Here is a 15,535-nt window from a genome sequence, read left to right on the forward strand (position 1 = left end):
GAACATGGACTTGTCAAAATCTGAAGACTTGTGAATGTCACTAAACATTTTGTAATTATTGGCCAACATCCTCACTTCTGACCTTGTGATGGAGGGAAAGTCTTGATGAAGTAACTGAAGATAGTTGTGCCTGAGACACTACCCTGAAGAATGCCAACAGTGATATCTTGGAGCTGAGATAACTGACATCCAACAACCACAAACATCTTCCTTTTGTGGAGTATGATTCCAACGAGTGGAGAGTTTGCCTCCAGTATCTATTGTTTCTGGTTTTGCTAGGACTCCTTGATGCCCCACTTGCTTGATTGAATGTGTTATCAACAGTGCTATCAGTTTACTGATGATTGAGAATAGATTAGTGGGTGGTAATGGGTCAGGTTGGATTTGTCCTTATTTTCCTGTTGCTGAAATGATGCTATGTTTTCCATTTGGTTTTATTTCTTTAGACCTTGTAGGGATTTGATAAAACTGAGAGGTCAGTTAAGAGTTGTTGTGGGTCTGGAGTCATATATTGGTCATTTCAGGTCAGGATGATAGATTTCCTTCCTTAAAGGATAGTAGTTAAATGTAGGGTTTTATGACAACTGATAATAAATACGTGATTGCTGTTAGGCTATTTTTAAAAATTAGGTAAAAACAATGACTGCAGATGCTGGAAATCAGATTTTGCATTAGTGGTGCTGGAAGAGCACAGCAGTTCAGGCAGCATCTGAGATTCAAGAGTGTATTTAGTTAAAATTTCTCAAGCCTCCCTCCTAAGATTTGAATAATCTGTCCCCAGATTATTAAACTGGAATCATACATTACTAGTCCAGCAACATTACCAATACACCACTATTGGACGAATGCCAATTAGAAATCTGCTTGTGGGAGAATTGCTGATGTGGTCCCACTGTTCCATTATTGGTTGGTGTGTGTTTGGAAGCCAGATAGGGTCTTGATGTTGAAGCTTTCCTTCCCCATCAATTCTTCCCCCATTTCCCAATTAAAATTTGCCCAAAGTGCCTTTCTGCAAAGTGAAAAACTGTTCCAATTTACCTTTGAACATACACTGTAGCAGGCAATCAAAGATATAGTTGTTTGGTAACTGGATGCTTACATTATCATATGAAGTATTTACCTGACATACTATGTATTAGTCTGTGCATCGATTTTATATTTTTTGTTGATGAGCTAGGGTAAGTGTATGAATTATTAGGAGGCATTCCAGAAGTCTATTTCAGGCCTGAAATGTAAACTCAATAATTTTAAGTAAACATTAAATATTAATGAGAGTTTGGTTTTCCTTTTCTTTCTCAGTTTTTCGTGTATTTGACAGAGACAATGATAGCTTTGTCAACATGAGGGAATGGATTGAAGGATTATCAATAATTCTCCGTGGGACTTTGGATGAAAAAATTAAATGTAGGATGATTTATACATTTATTGAATTGTATAAAATGCATGTATATGTTTAGTTGACAATTAATACAGTCTAAAGTTATTTCTTCATTTACTTTAATTCAGTCTGTTTTGAAGTTTTTGATCTGAATGGAGATGGCTTCATTTCACGCGAGGAGATGTTTCACATGCTCAAAAGTAGCCTAATCAAACAACCAACAGAAGAAGATCCTGATGAGGGAGTTAAAGACCTGGTAGAGATAGCACTGAAAAAGATGGTGAGAAAATGACATAAATAATCCAACATGATGTTTTTTGCATTTATTTTTCATCTAAAGAGTAACCTCCATGCAATACGATTCTATCAGCTGTTCCCTTAGAGCAGAGAACATAAATAAGGGATATTTCCATCTCCGGGCTTTGGACAAGAATGAGAAAATGATATCAGTGAAGCCTGTGTCTCTTCATGCGTTTATAAAACATGTAAAAGAGACAATGTTTTCATGATTTTCTATAAATATACTGTTTAAAATGTGTAGGAAATGCTCATGAGGAAGATGAACACCTCACGAAATAAATAAAATACTTGTTTCACGCAAAGTGGAAAAGGAAGAGGAATCATTGTGATTTTGTTCTTCCAAAAATAAATCTTTTGTTGCTTTATTACAAAAAAAATCTGAAAGCACTTGCACAATTATTTGCATTACCATTCCACAATGTGAAGCTATACAAGCATTAGGATGTGTCTATGTGATCTTTGACAGTGAGGCAAATGCAGTTAATATTGTGTTTTTTAATAAATTATACTGGGAATGTTACTTTTTTTTGTAGCTGTGCGAACCATATCTTCAATGGAGAGCGTGAAGTGAAAAAGGCTAGTATTTATAGAGTTCCTTTTCACCAAGACAGTACTTTTGAAGTCCAGTCACTATTGTAATGTAGAAAATAGTTCAACCAATTTTCTCACCGCGATTCCCTCAAAACAACAATGTGACAATGACTGTTTAATCTGAATTTGAATTGATTCAGGTGTGACTATTGGCCAGGAAATGGGAATAATTGCTCTACTCTTTCCAAAAATTGAGCCATAGAGATGTACAGTATGGAAACACATCCTTCCGTCCAACTTGTCCTTGCTGACTAGATATTCTACATTAATCCAGTCCCATTTGTCAGCATTTGGCCCATATCCCTCTTAAACCCTTCCTGTTCATAGACCCATCTAGATGCCTTTTAAATGTTGTATTGTACCAGCCTCCACCATATATGCACCACCCTCTGTGTGAACAAGTTGTCCTTTAAATCCCTTTTAAGTCTTTTTCCTCTCAGCTTAAACCAATGCCCTCTAGCTTTGGAAGAAATCAGGAATCGTCCAGGATATTCTATGGGATCTTTTATATTCACTTAGAAAGCGGAAGAGGTTCAGTTTAATATTTAGTTTGAAAGACAGCAGGCTGAATCTTGCATCTTTTTGGCTAAGTTAGGTTGGATTTTTTTGATGGCTGTTTGCTGCAAGTCACAGTGAGTTTCTTGCCATGTCTTACCAAATTTGCCTCATCAACTACCTACTCCACCCCTCTGACATCTATCATATCCTATTCTGGCCCCATCTTAGCAGGCACTTTTCCCAGGGCAGTGTACCACTCAGTGGCTATCTGCTGAAAGAGCGACATCCAATGCACTGACCATGCCAGTGAGTCTTTAAAAAGCCACTAAAGCTTGTAGTTCAAGCTTGAACATTTTCCCTATATATTTGCTGTTCATTAAAGTGAAGGATGTTGGTGCTCAACAGTAAAATACATTACCGTTCTAAGAAATATAAGGGGTCCATTTTCCTGGCAAACTTTCTTCTTTTCCCACATAACCTTGATGAAAGAAGCATGTGTTTTCTCACGTTTTTATAAGTTTTCCACCCATGTTATGGAGAACCCATACAAAGTCTCATACAAATATCAGCAACAAGAATTTGCAGATTACTTATGCTCTACATTCTGTTTTTGAGGATTGAGAGGTGATCTCATTGAAATCTATTAAACACTAAAAGGAATAGGCAGAGTAAATACAGGGAAGCGGTGTCCCCTGCTTGGAGAAGCTAGAACAGGGGGCATATGTAAAAATAAGGAGGATGCCACTTACAAGTTCACTGATGACATCACCATGGTCGAATCTCAGATGGCAACAAAACAGACCACAGACAGACGATGGAAGACCTGGAAAAATGGTACACTGAGAACAGCCTAGCTCTCCATGCCGGCAAAACCAAAGAACTCATTATTGACTTTTGGTGAATGTTACTCGTGCCCCCCCCTACACATTAACAGCACAAAGGTAGAACAAGTGGAAAGTATCAAGCTCCTGGGTGTGGTCAACAACAACAAGCTTTCTTGGACTCTTCATGTGGACACACTGGTTACAAAAGCCCAACTACGTCTCTTCTTCCACAGGCAGCTGAGAGAATTTGGCATGATGGTGAATACCCTTGCCAATATTCATTGGTACGCCATCGAGAGCATTCTGTCTGGATATATCACTACCTGGTGTAGAAACTGTACCATTCAAGATCGGAGATGGTTACAGAGAGTGGTGAACTCGGCCCGGGCAATCACAAAGGCCAACCTCCCATCTATAGAATCCATCTCCCAGGCCCACTGTCAAGGAAAGGCCGCCAATATTCTCGAAGATCCATCTCAACCTGGCAATGTTTTTCTACAACCTCTACCATCGGGGAGAAGGTACAGAAGTCTGAACACACGCATCAGCCGGTTTCAAAACAGTTTCTACCCGACTGGACTCTCAAACTCTTAGCATTCGCCTGTACTTGTGTTTTTGTTTTGCCGTTGTTTAACTATTATTTCCTTATCTATGCAATCTAACTGTGTGATCTGCCTGTACTGCTCGCAAGACAAAACATTTCACTGTGCCTCGGTACACGTGACAATGAATTCAATTCAATTCAACAGAGATGAGTTTTTTTTTACTGAGACAGTTGTGAACCTTTGGAATTCTCCACCAGAGGGCTGTGGAAGCTCAGTCTTTCAATATGTTAAAGGTAGAGTCATGGAGATGTACAGCACAGAAACACCCAACGTTTTGGTCTAACTCGTCTGTGCCAAGCTTTCTGATTACCAATGGTGCAAAGGGTTATGGGAACAGTGTGAGAAAAGGGCTTTGAAGTGTTCGGTCAGCACGTTCGAAGCAGGCTCAATGGGCTAAATGGCTCTTAGTTCCTATAAATAGCAAAGCAAGTTAACTGATGAAACATCCATTATTTTTTGTCATCGAGTCAATAAGTGTGGCACTGGAAAAGCATAGCACGTCAGGCGACATCTGAAGAGCAGGAGAATTGATGTTTCGGACATAAGCCCTTCATCAGGAACGTGGAGTGTGGGGAGGGTAATGAGAGATGGACAGGAGGGTGGGGGTGAGGTAGCTGGGAAGGCGATAGGTACATGCAGGTGGTGGTGATGGTGATAGGTTGGAGGGAAGAGTGGAATGGATAGGTGGGACGGAAGATTGACAGATCGGACAGTTCAAGAGGCTGGTGCTGAGTTGGAGGGTTGGATATAAGATGAAGTGCAGGAGGGGAGATGAGGGGACTTTGATGCCATGTGGTTGGAGGGTCCCAAGGCAGAAGATGAGGCATTCTTCCTCCAGGCATTGGGTGGCTTTGATTTGGCGATGGAGGAGGCCCAGGACTTGCGTGTTCTTGGCAGAGTGGGAGGGGGAATTGAAGTGGTCAGCCAGAGGGCAGTGGGGTTGTTTGGTGTGTGTATGTTCCAGAGATGTTACCTGAAAGCGAGTTGGCCTTCTGTCTCCCCAGTGTAGAGGAGACCACATCGGGGCAGTGGACACAGTAGATGAGGTGTTTTTTCTTCAACCACATAGTCCTTAGTTGAAATTACAGTTTCTACAGCACCTATCCTTATGATCTCTAAAAAAAATTGATATTTGTGCCAAAGTATGAGTCCATACTTACTTTAAAACCAGCTTTTAACTACCTAAATAAATCTTTTATAGGACTACATTGGAAGAAAGTGAATGGACAGTGTGGTGATTTATTATACCACTTAATTGCTCCATATGGTCTAATTCTATATTAGTTATTGTTGCAAAATCTGTCCTTTTCATTTCTAGGATTATGACCATGATAACAAAGTTTCATATGCAGACTTTGAGAAGGCAGTAAAGGTTGACAACCTCTTGTTGGAAGCTTTTGGATCCTGCCTACCAGATTCAAAGGTACATTGCTCGATGATCCAATTTAAATTGTGCTGATCAGTAACAATTTATAGTATGTTTTCATTTGCTTTCCAATATTATTTTGAGGTATAGTCACAGATGATATTTAATACAATCAATGGATTATGAATAAGCAAAAATAAATCAACCATTCATAAACATTTGCCAGTATAAACCTAATGAAATGTAAATTCTGAATTGATAGCATTGGCCATGCTAAATTGCCCATTGTGTTCAGGGATGTTTAGGTTAGGGTAATTTGTCAAGGGTAAAATGTAGAGTAGTAGGGGAATGGGTCTGGATGGGTTACTGTTTGGAGGGTCGCTGTGGATTTGTTTCCACACTGTAGGGATTCTATGAAAATATTTAAGACCGTGATGAGGGGAATTTTTTCTCTGAAAGAGTTGTGATTTGGAATTAATACCCCAGAATGCAGTGAATGCCAGTACACTGAATAGATTTGAGGAAATAGACCAAATTTTAACCCCTCGTTAAAGGGCTGTGGGGAGAAGGCAGGAAAGTGGAGTTGAGGCCAAGATGAGATCAGCCATGATCATATTAAATGGCAGAGCAGGCTAAATGGGCTGAATTGCCTAATCCTACTCCTACTTCTTATGTAGGTATACCCACAGTACTATTGGAAGAGAGTATGGATTTTGACCAAATGACAGTGAAGGAGTGGTAATATATTTCCGTATTGGAAGATGTGTGGGTTGGTAAGGAATGTGCAGATAGTGATGTCCTCATAAGATGGAGTAACATCAATGACAGGAAGTTATTTTTAAAAAAATCAAAAATGCAAAATCATAATGGCAGCATTGCTGTTACTCAACTGCCTATAAAAATGAAAAAAAAAAGCAGCGACACATTCGAAGATTTCTCTGCAATACTTTTTACTGATGCAGTAAATGTGCATGTTTCAATAGCAGTTAAAGAGGGCATTTGATTACAATATTTTCACATTATATCCTTTCTCACAAATAGAATATTAATAAAAATTGGAGAATACAAGTCATTTAATTCCGATTAGTCTCTTTAAGTTTTCTGAAATGAATTATTTTTGTAGCAAAACATTCTCAAAAAAAAATTAGCTCTTGTTTGTTGATATACACATCCAAGTCTATAAATGACTTACCTTATTGTCTAGTGAGCAATATGTAAGCTGTTAACCTGCTAGTTCATAACATCATTTTGCTTGGCAAAACATTGCAACATATGACTTTGATCCAAGCAAATGTTTGATAGAATTTCAAATTTCTGTGACTGAAGACTTCACAAGTTCTCGGTGTCAAACTATCCATTGCCAAGTAATTTTATTTTAGATATGTGCCTTGACAGTAAGAAAAATGGATTTGACCAGTCAAGGCTCAGAATTGCATAAGTATCCACAGGTTGTCAACTCATGTTTGAGATTGCAGAGTTCCTGAGTTTAGAAGCTGCTGTCAAAGGAGGCATGGCGAGCTGCTGCAGTGCATCTTTTAAATGGTACACTAAGCTGCCATGTATCTCATTGATGGAGAAAGTGAATGCTTAAAGAGTTGAATTGTGTGATAATGATAGAAAACAATGGTACAAAATGTTGTACTGCACCGATGACGAACTTGCAGGGTAATTCAAATACTCATGAGTAAAGACAGGTTTAATAGACTGAAGTTGACTGGCACAAGTAAGTTATAGTAAAGCTTGAATGATACCATAATCTGGCAACAAGCTAAGTTTCATTTTTTTGAAATCACTGAAGTGCACAATAAGTATTAAAGGTTGTTAGTGCTGTCCTACTCCTGATTTGTTCAGTATATCACATCACTTAATATAAACAGGAAGCTTCTTGAGTCATAGAGATGAATAGCAGGGAAACAGATCCTTTGGTCCAACTCGTCCTTGCTGATCAGACATCCTCAACTAATCTAGTCCCCTTTGCCAGCACATGGCCCATATCTCTCTAAACCTTTCCTATTCATATACCCATCCAGCTGTCTTTTAAATGTTGTAATTGTACCAGCCTCCACCACTACCTCTAGCAGCTCATTCCACACATGCATCACACTCTGTGTGAAATAGTCCATTTGGGTCCCTTTTAAATCTTTCCTGTCTTACCCTAAATCTATGCCCTCCAGTTCTGGACTGCCCACCCCAGGAAAAGACCTTGTCTACATACCCTATCGCTGTCCTTCATGATGTTATAAACCTCTATAAGGTCACCCTTCAGCCTCTGACACTCCAGGGAAAACAGCCCCAGCCTATTCAGCCTCTTCCTATAGCTCAAACACTCCAACCCTGGCAACATCCTTGTAAGTGGCTTTCCTCCGGGTGCTCTGGTTTCCTCCCACAATCCGAAGGTTAGGTGGATTGGCCATTCTAACTTGCCCATAGTGTTCAAGGATGTGTAAGTTAGATATATTAGGTAAGGGTAAATGCAGAGTAATAGGGTAGTGGAATGGAATTGGGTGGGTTACTCTTTGGAGGGTCAGTGTGGACTTGTTGGGCCAAATGGCCTGTTTCCACACTGTAGGGACTCTATGATTCTATGAAATCTTTCCTGAACCCTTTCAAGTTTCACAACATCCTTCCTATAGAGGGAGACCAGAATTGCACAAAATATTCTAAAAGTGACCTAACCAATGTCCTGTACAGCTGCAACATGACCTCCCAAATCCTATACTCAATGCAGAGAAGAAAATGAGGACTGCAGATGCAGGAGATCAGAGTCAAAAGTGTGGCACTGGAAAAGCACAGAAGGTCAGACAGCATCTGAGGACCAGGAAAATTGACTTTTTTGGGCATAAGCCCTTTATCAGGAGTGTGGGGAGGGTCTCAAGGAGGCTAAGATATAAATGGGAGGGGAGTGGGGCTGAGAGGAAGGTAGCTAGGAAGGTGATAGGTAGATGAATGTGAAGGGTGATGGTGATAGATCAGAGGTGGGAAGGAAGTTGGACAGGTAGCACAGTTCAAGAGGGCGGTATCAAGTTGGAGGATTGGATCTGGGATAAGGTGGAGGGGGGTGGCGGGGAGTGGAGGAAATTGGTGAAATCGACATTGATTCCATGTGGTTGGAGGCCACAAGGAATCCCAAGGCTGAAGATGAGGTGTTCTTCCTCCAGGTGGCTTGGATTTGATGGTGGAGGATGCCCAGGACTTGCATGTCTTTGGCAGAGTGCGAGAGGGATTTATCATAGAATCCCTACAGTGTGGAAACAGATCCTTCGGCCCAACGTCCACTTTGAAATGGTTGGCCACAGGACGGTGAGTTTGTTTAGTGCATGTGTCCCAGAAATGTTCCCTGAAATGCTCTGTGAATTGGCATCATGTCTCCCCAATGTAGAGGAGACTACACCAAGAGCAATGGACACAGTAGGTGAGGTGTTTGGATGTGCGGGAAAATCTCTGTCAGATGTTGGAACCTTTCGGTGGAAGTGAGAGGGGAGGTGTAGGCACAGGTTTTACACCTCTTGTGGTGGCAAGGGAAGGTGCTGACAGTGGAGGGTGGTTTGGTGGGGGCATGGACCTAATGAGGAAATTGCGGAGGGAATGGTCTCTGCGGAATGCTGATAGGTGTGGGGAGGGAAATATTTCTCTGGTGGTGGGGTCTGATTATAAGTGGCGGAAATGGCAGAGGATGATGTGTTGTCTCTGGAGATTAGTGCACTGAAAAGTGAAGTTCGGGGGGATGTTGTTGTTGGATGTTGATGGGGATATTGCGGTTGGAGGGGTGGGATTCAAGGGCAAAGGTGTGGGAAGTGGAGGAGATGTGCTGGAGGGTATTGTTGACCACGTTGAAGGGGAAATTGCGCTTCTTGAAGTAGGTGGCCATCTGGGATGTTCTGGAGTGGAACTGCTCCTCCTGGGAGCAGATACAACGGAGGAATTGGGATAGTGTTTTTTACGGCGAGTTGGGGGTGTGTGTAATCCAGGTAGCTGTAGGAGTTGGTGGTTTTGAAGTTGATGTCCTTGTGAATCGGTCACCGGAAATGGAGATGGAGAAATTCAGGAAGGGAGGGAGATGAACTTTAGATGAAGATGGGAGGTGTTAGAGAAGTTGATGAAATTGTTCAGTGTAAAATCTGCCCTACACCTCCCATTAACACCTTCATCCCAAGCCCCAAAGGATCCTTCTACATCTGGCAGAGATTTTCCTGCACATCCAAACACCTCACCTTCAATGTCTGTTGCTCTTGATGTGGTCTCCTCACGTTGGGGAGACAGGACACCAACTTGTGGAACATTTCAGAGAACATCTCTGGGATTCACCCGCTAAGCAACCCCACCGCCATGTGGTTGACCATTTCAACTCCCCCTCCCACTCCACCAGGGACATTCAAGTCCTGGGCTACCTCCAACACCAAATCCTAGCCACCAAGGCCTGGAGGATGAACACCTCATCTTCTGCCTTGGGACCCTCCAACCACACAGAAACGATGTTGATTTCAACAGTTTCCTCATCTCTCCTCCCTCCACCTTATCCAGATCCCACTGTCCAACTTGGCACTTAAACTGTCCTACCTGTCCATCTTCCTTACCACCTGTCCGCTCCACCCTCTGCTCCAACCTATTACCATCACCACCCCACCTTCACCTACCTATCGTCTTCCGAGCTACATTTCCCCCAGCCCCACCCCCTCCCATTTATATCCATCCCCTTGGCACCCCCATCCCCATTCCTGATGAACGACTTATGTCTGAAACGTCGACTCTCCTGCTCTTCGGATGCTTCCTGACCTGCTGTGCTTTTCCAGCGCCATGCTTTTTGACTCCTATACTCAATGCATTGACCAATAAAGGAAAGCATAAGAAACACCTTCTTCACTATCCCATCTACCTGTGACTCCACTTTCAAGGAAGCATGAACCTGCACTCCAAGGTCACTTTGTCCAGCAACATTCCCCAGGACTTTACCATTAAATGTATGAGGAATATAATGTTACACCTGATATAAACAACTTGAGATTGTGCAAAACTGAAAGGTACAATTATGAACTATACTGGTGGTATGGGATAATTGTCAAAAATAATCTTTTTGAATTATGTTTTTATCATTTTCTGTAGAGTGCACTTGCATTTGAAGAACAGGCCTTCAAGAAAAACAAGGATGATTAATTTTTGCTGATGCTTCGTAGGACTCCGCTGTCATTGTTTTCATAATTGTTAACTTAATTACCATAGGTCATGCATCAAGGAATTTGTTAAATTAAGCATTGTGCAATTGGCTAAGTGTATTTCTCGCTTATCAACTGAATAAAATAAGTCTTCCTGTTGCACCAGCTCAAACCTTTGTATTAGATACCCGAAATATGAGTGGTACAATACTGAAATGCAAATTGTTATTTTTATAAAACATCTACATGTCTTAGTTAATAAGTATTTAACATTGCAAAATAAATGTATATTTCCAGTTATCTCAATTTTTCTTTTAAAAATTGGAGAAATATGAAAAATTGCATCGTGTGTGGCCACTTTTTGAAAAGCCTTTGATAAGACATTTTGTAGAATTCTGACAGGATATTCCTGATTGTTCAAAAATTGTCTTGGATTTAAAAACTATAGAAAGATTCATGTTTTTATATCTTTAAGAAAACCCACTGTACATTTTATGTATAAAAGATGTATAAATTTGATATGACAATGCACCTCAATATTGTAAACTTTTGCCAAACCAATTTTGCCTTTATTCTCTGTACAATAAAGTAATAGTGAAAACCAGAATATTAAATTAATACATTTTTAATGTGAGCAATTTATTTTCAAGAATCTATTTTGGGTGTGAAATTAACATGAATGGAAAATAAAATTGGACTGAATGTTAAATGGACAGCCAGTTCTATTGCTGATGTTCAATTTCATTATCTTTATCTCCATCCAACCTAGACTGTGTTACAACACCTGTTATTTCTATTGTTCTTGCGTAACTGACTGGATGGAATCGTAATTTTTAGGTTTTTGATTATGGTTTTCATCAATTATTGAGCTGAAAATTTGTTGAATGAGATTCAAAAAGAGGAAAGAATTGAGGAATAAAGAGAAAGGTAAATCTAATCCGATGATTTGCAAAGAAAGTAGCTCTTTTTGGCTTTGTTTTTCTTGGAGAATGCTCAATTCAAAGGACAAACAAGATAGGATGGAAACCTGTAATGGCAAGACTTCATATCTAACATAAAACTTTGGTATTTTTGTGGAAAGCTGCAATTGGTATTTCTTTCTCAGATGGTGGGTTTGCTCTGTCTTCAGATGACAGTTGGCTCTCCCCTCTCTGTCCAGTTGTCCCTCTATTATATACCTTCACGACGTATAATATGATTGGTTTCAGGTTGTCAACACCAACAGATTTGAATTCAATTGATCCTTAGCCTCCAAGTGTCTTTTTAAATTAATCGACTGAATTTAAACTGTTGTCTGGATCCAATTGCTATCTAAATGGCGTTTTGATACATTGTGTCAATTTGAGCACCTGTAGCTGCCTGCAAGCATTTATTTTTAAATCTCTAAGCATTTTCTCTTAAAGGGACATCACTATGCTTTCACCCATTTTACAATGTAACCATTTTTACACAGCGACTTTGTGACAGCCCCCCCTTTAGAGAAAAATGAGCCATCTTAATGAAAAGGTGGCTTTTTTCTCTCTCTTCCAAATCTTAACACCATTATTGTGAGATACATAGGTCACTAATCTAATGTTATACCTTTCATACTAATTCTGCATAGATATATAACATAGAACCGTTACTGTTCAATCTTATCTACACATTTTGTTTTAAGCCCACGATAATGCATCTGCAATAACATTTTTACAACCCGCAATATGTACAATTTGTAAACTAAAACATAAGACTCCAATAAAATACTTTTTTTTGTCTTTAAATATTTCCCAAACATTGAGAGGGATGATCTCTGAAACCTTGTTCGTAACATAAAAATTAAAAGGTAACGCCAGTACCAAACTCAATAACTCTTTTTTTCCGATGTGGAGTCTTTTCTCTGGTGGATATTGAGTTTCTTTGAAAAATAACCAACTGGCTTTTCAATTCCGCAATCATCTTCCTGCATCAACACCGCTCCAACCCCTACATTGCTGGCATCGATCATGACTTTTAAGAAATCTGATGTGGCTAAAACTAGTGTGGTGGTTAACACTGCTTTTAAATCCTCAAATGCCTCCTGACATTGTTCTGTCCACCAAAATGTCATGTTTTTCTTTAGCAAATCCGTCAGCAATGCCACTATGCTGCTAACTTTGGTACAAACGTCCGGTAGAATCTGCTCAGTTCCAAAAAATCAAAGTACCTCTTTCTTCGAAGTTAGTCTTGGAAATTCCTCGATGGCATTTGTCTTCACATTTCTCAGGGTCATCCTTCTGTGTCTAAATTTTGGACCAGTTTTTCTTTACATAGTCTTTCAGAGCTCTGCCAAATGCACCATATGATCTTTCCATGAATGGCTAAAAATCACTTAATCATTGATATAGATGGCACAATTGATTATTCCTGCCCAACTCTGTCCATAAGTCTTTGAAATGTGGCTGGTACATTCTTCATTCTGAAGGTATTGCTTTAAATTGACGTAGCCCATTTGGGGTTACAAATACAGAAACTTCTGTCACTGTCTCTGACAAAGGTACTTGCCAGTAACCACACATTAAGTCCAACTTTATGATGTAAGTTGCTTGTCCAACTTTTTATACACAGTCCACAGCTATGGAATTGGGCAGGAGTCTGATTTAGTTATGGCATTGACTTTCTGATAATCCACACAGAATTGTTGAGTACCATCAGACTTCAGAACCAATACAACTGGTGAACTCCACTCCCTTTGACTCAGCTCGATGATGTCTTTTTTGACCATCACTTCCACTTCCTTCTGTACCTGTGCTCCTTTAAGCCTGTAGGAGTGTTGTTTTATCAGAATAGCTCTCCCTACATCAACCTCATGAACTATAGTATTAGTCCTCCCCATTCTATTCCTACTTATGTCCTCATATCACTGCAACAAGCTTTTCAAGTCAGTTTTCTGTTCCTGAGACAGATAACTTACTATCCTATCTCATTCTTTCAGGACTTCCTCATTAGTCAATCTACATTGAGGCACATCAAAATCTGAATCATCCGGATTTGATTCCTCCCTCTGAAGGGCAGTAATACCTATTTCTCTGGTTTCCTGTCCAAACACGCTGGTTTTGTTACCACCTGAGGTTTTTCAAATACTTGACACATATGACATGCCTGGCAAATTCCAAGCACATCCTTACGCAATCCAGTCCAATAGAAGTGCTTTTGTATCTTACCCTGGGTCTTCCTCACTCCTAGATTACTTCCTACTGGTAATTCACATGCTACCCATAATAACTCCTATTTGTATGCTACCTGCAATGCAGTCTGGGGTACTTTCATTCATTTCTCCACTGCACTAATCTGCTGAGGTCTCCATTTTTGCTTTGAGATAGTAACACTCAGGAATATATTCTGATTCCTTTTCCAAATAGGCTTTACTATATAAATATTATATTGTCTTATCTTTTTGTTGTAACTCCAGTAATCTTTCAGAACTAAACACATCTGCCTGATCCTCGAACTGTTCACATTTTTCCTGATTTCATCAAATAAGTTGTCAGCGAATTGGGCGTCAACTCCTTCATCTCTCACTTTGGTTTTTCCTTTTTTCCTTAACTTGTGACTGTTGGATCTTATTACCTCACAGTCTGGAAAACTTCCAGGGTATTTTTCTTTTAAATCCTCAGTTCCCTGGTTTTCTTTCAACTTCTCAACAACAAGGGGCATCACTTGCACCTTTGATCCTGCTAGATCATTTCCAAAAGCAAACTGTATTCCTGGAATAGACACTGTTTCATTCCCTCCCACTGTCACTTCCCTAATCTTGAGTGGACTTTCCAACCTGATCTGACACAGGGGACTGCTAAATTTCTCTGCCAATCCCACAGATTATCACTCTCACATGAAACCTTTCAGACAGAGCGCAAATACTTTCATCTCTTACTGGCTTCTGTATCTCTCAATATTTTAACTTCTTTCTCTTCTGCCTGTTCTTTCTGAATAAATGTTACCCACAGAGATAAAGTCTTCTTAGAAATCAGGCACCATCTCACTTTTCAGGCCTGTACTAGGCTGTGCACTCTCCTGCAGCTCCTTGACTTCTTTTGGGATTTCCTTCACAAATCCCACTTGTTTAGCTTCCTTTACCACATCGCTTTTCCCAGTGCCTTTCTTAAACCACCAGGACTGTGACTTTGTGTGTCCCAAACCTCCTTTTCATTCTCTTTGGGCTTCTTTTTTCACCTGGGGTTAAACTATTCCCAATGTGATCTACTTTTTGGTTTTCAGTGAAGGATCTTCCTCTTTCCCAATTTCTATCCCTCATAAAATGAAATTACATTCAGAAGCTAATTTTCGATTTACGCACTAACGCATATTCATCAGCCATCTCTGCAGCTCTTGCCGTTGTTTAAACTTTCTGTTCCTCAATATGAATTCTCATTTCTGAAAGTGAGTTTTTAAACTCCTCCAGGGGAATAATCTCGCCAAGATCCTCATATGTCTTAGTACCTTTAATGTTCTCACCTCTATCAAAGTTGCTATATAAGTCTGACCTGTTTGACCTCTTTGTAATCTCTTGACCCCTCATATTTTTGAACTGTTGTCTGTCTGCTTCTAGTACCAATTCATAGGCACTCAAAATAGTCAGTTTAACATCTTCATAATCTTTTCACACCTCATCTGACAACATTGCCTATCAACTTGGTCTGAATTAACATTACCCTCATAGTCCCATGGCTAGTTTCTCAAAAAAAAAGAAACAGCCTTCTACAGATTTTTCTTCAATTTTGGTAATGTTTTGACATATTTGTATATATCCCTATGAGGCTATGGGCTATGATAAGCTTGCTCATCATCACTATCCTGTACTTTTACTT

General features: G+C 39.9%; 1 protein-coding gene across 1 annotated transcript in view; it reads left to right on the forward strand.

The window, feature by feature from the left end:
• Window positions 1–11,470, forward strand: part of clxn (calaxin) — a 32,363-nt gene extending 20,893 nt beyond the window's left edge. The window contains exons 3-6 of the mRNA XM_043691022.2: window positions 1,300–1,404; window positions 1,507–1,658; window positions 5,515–5,619; window positions 10,663–11,470. Of these exons, the coding sequence (XP_043546957.1) occupies window positions 1,300–1,404; window positions 1,507–1,658; window positions 5,515–5,619; window positions 10,663–10,713 (413 nt within the window). The 3' untranslated portion in view covers window positions 10,714–11,470. The remainder of the gene's footprint in view (window positions 1–1,299; window positions 1,405–1,506; window positions 1,659–5,514; window positions 5,620–10,662) is intronic.
• Window positions 11,471–15,535: the final 4,065 nt, after the last annotated feature.

This window comes from Chiloscyllium plagiosum, unplaced genomic scaffold, assembly GCF_037043375.1.
Source record: "Chiloscyllium plagiosum isolate Xiang-an unplaced genomic scaffold, Cpla_swu_hap1 HiC_scaffold_5, whole genome shotgun sequence".
Classification (NCBI taxonomy): domain Eukaryota; kingdom Metazoa; phylum Chordata; class Chondrichthyes; order Orectolobiformes; family Hemiscylliidae; genus Chiloscyllium; species Chiloscyllium plagiosum.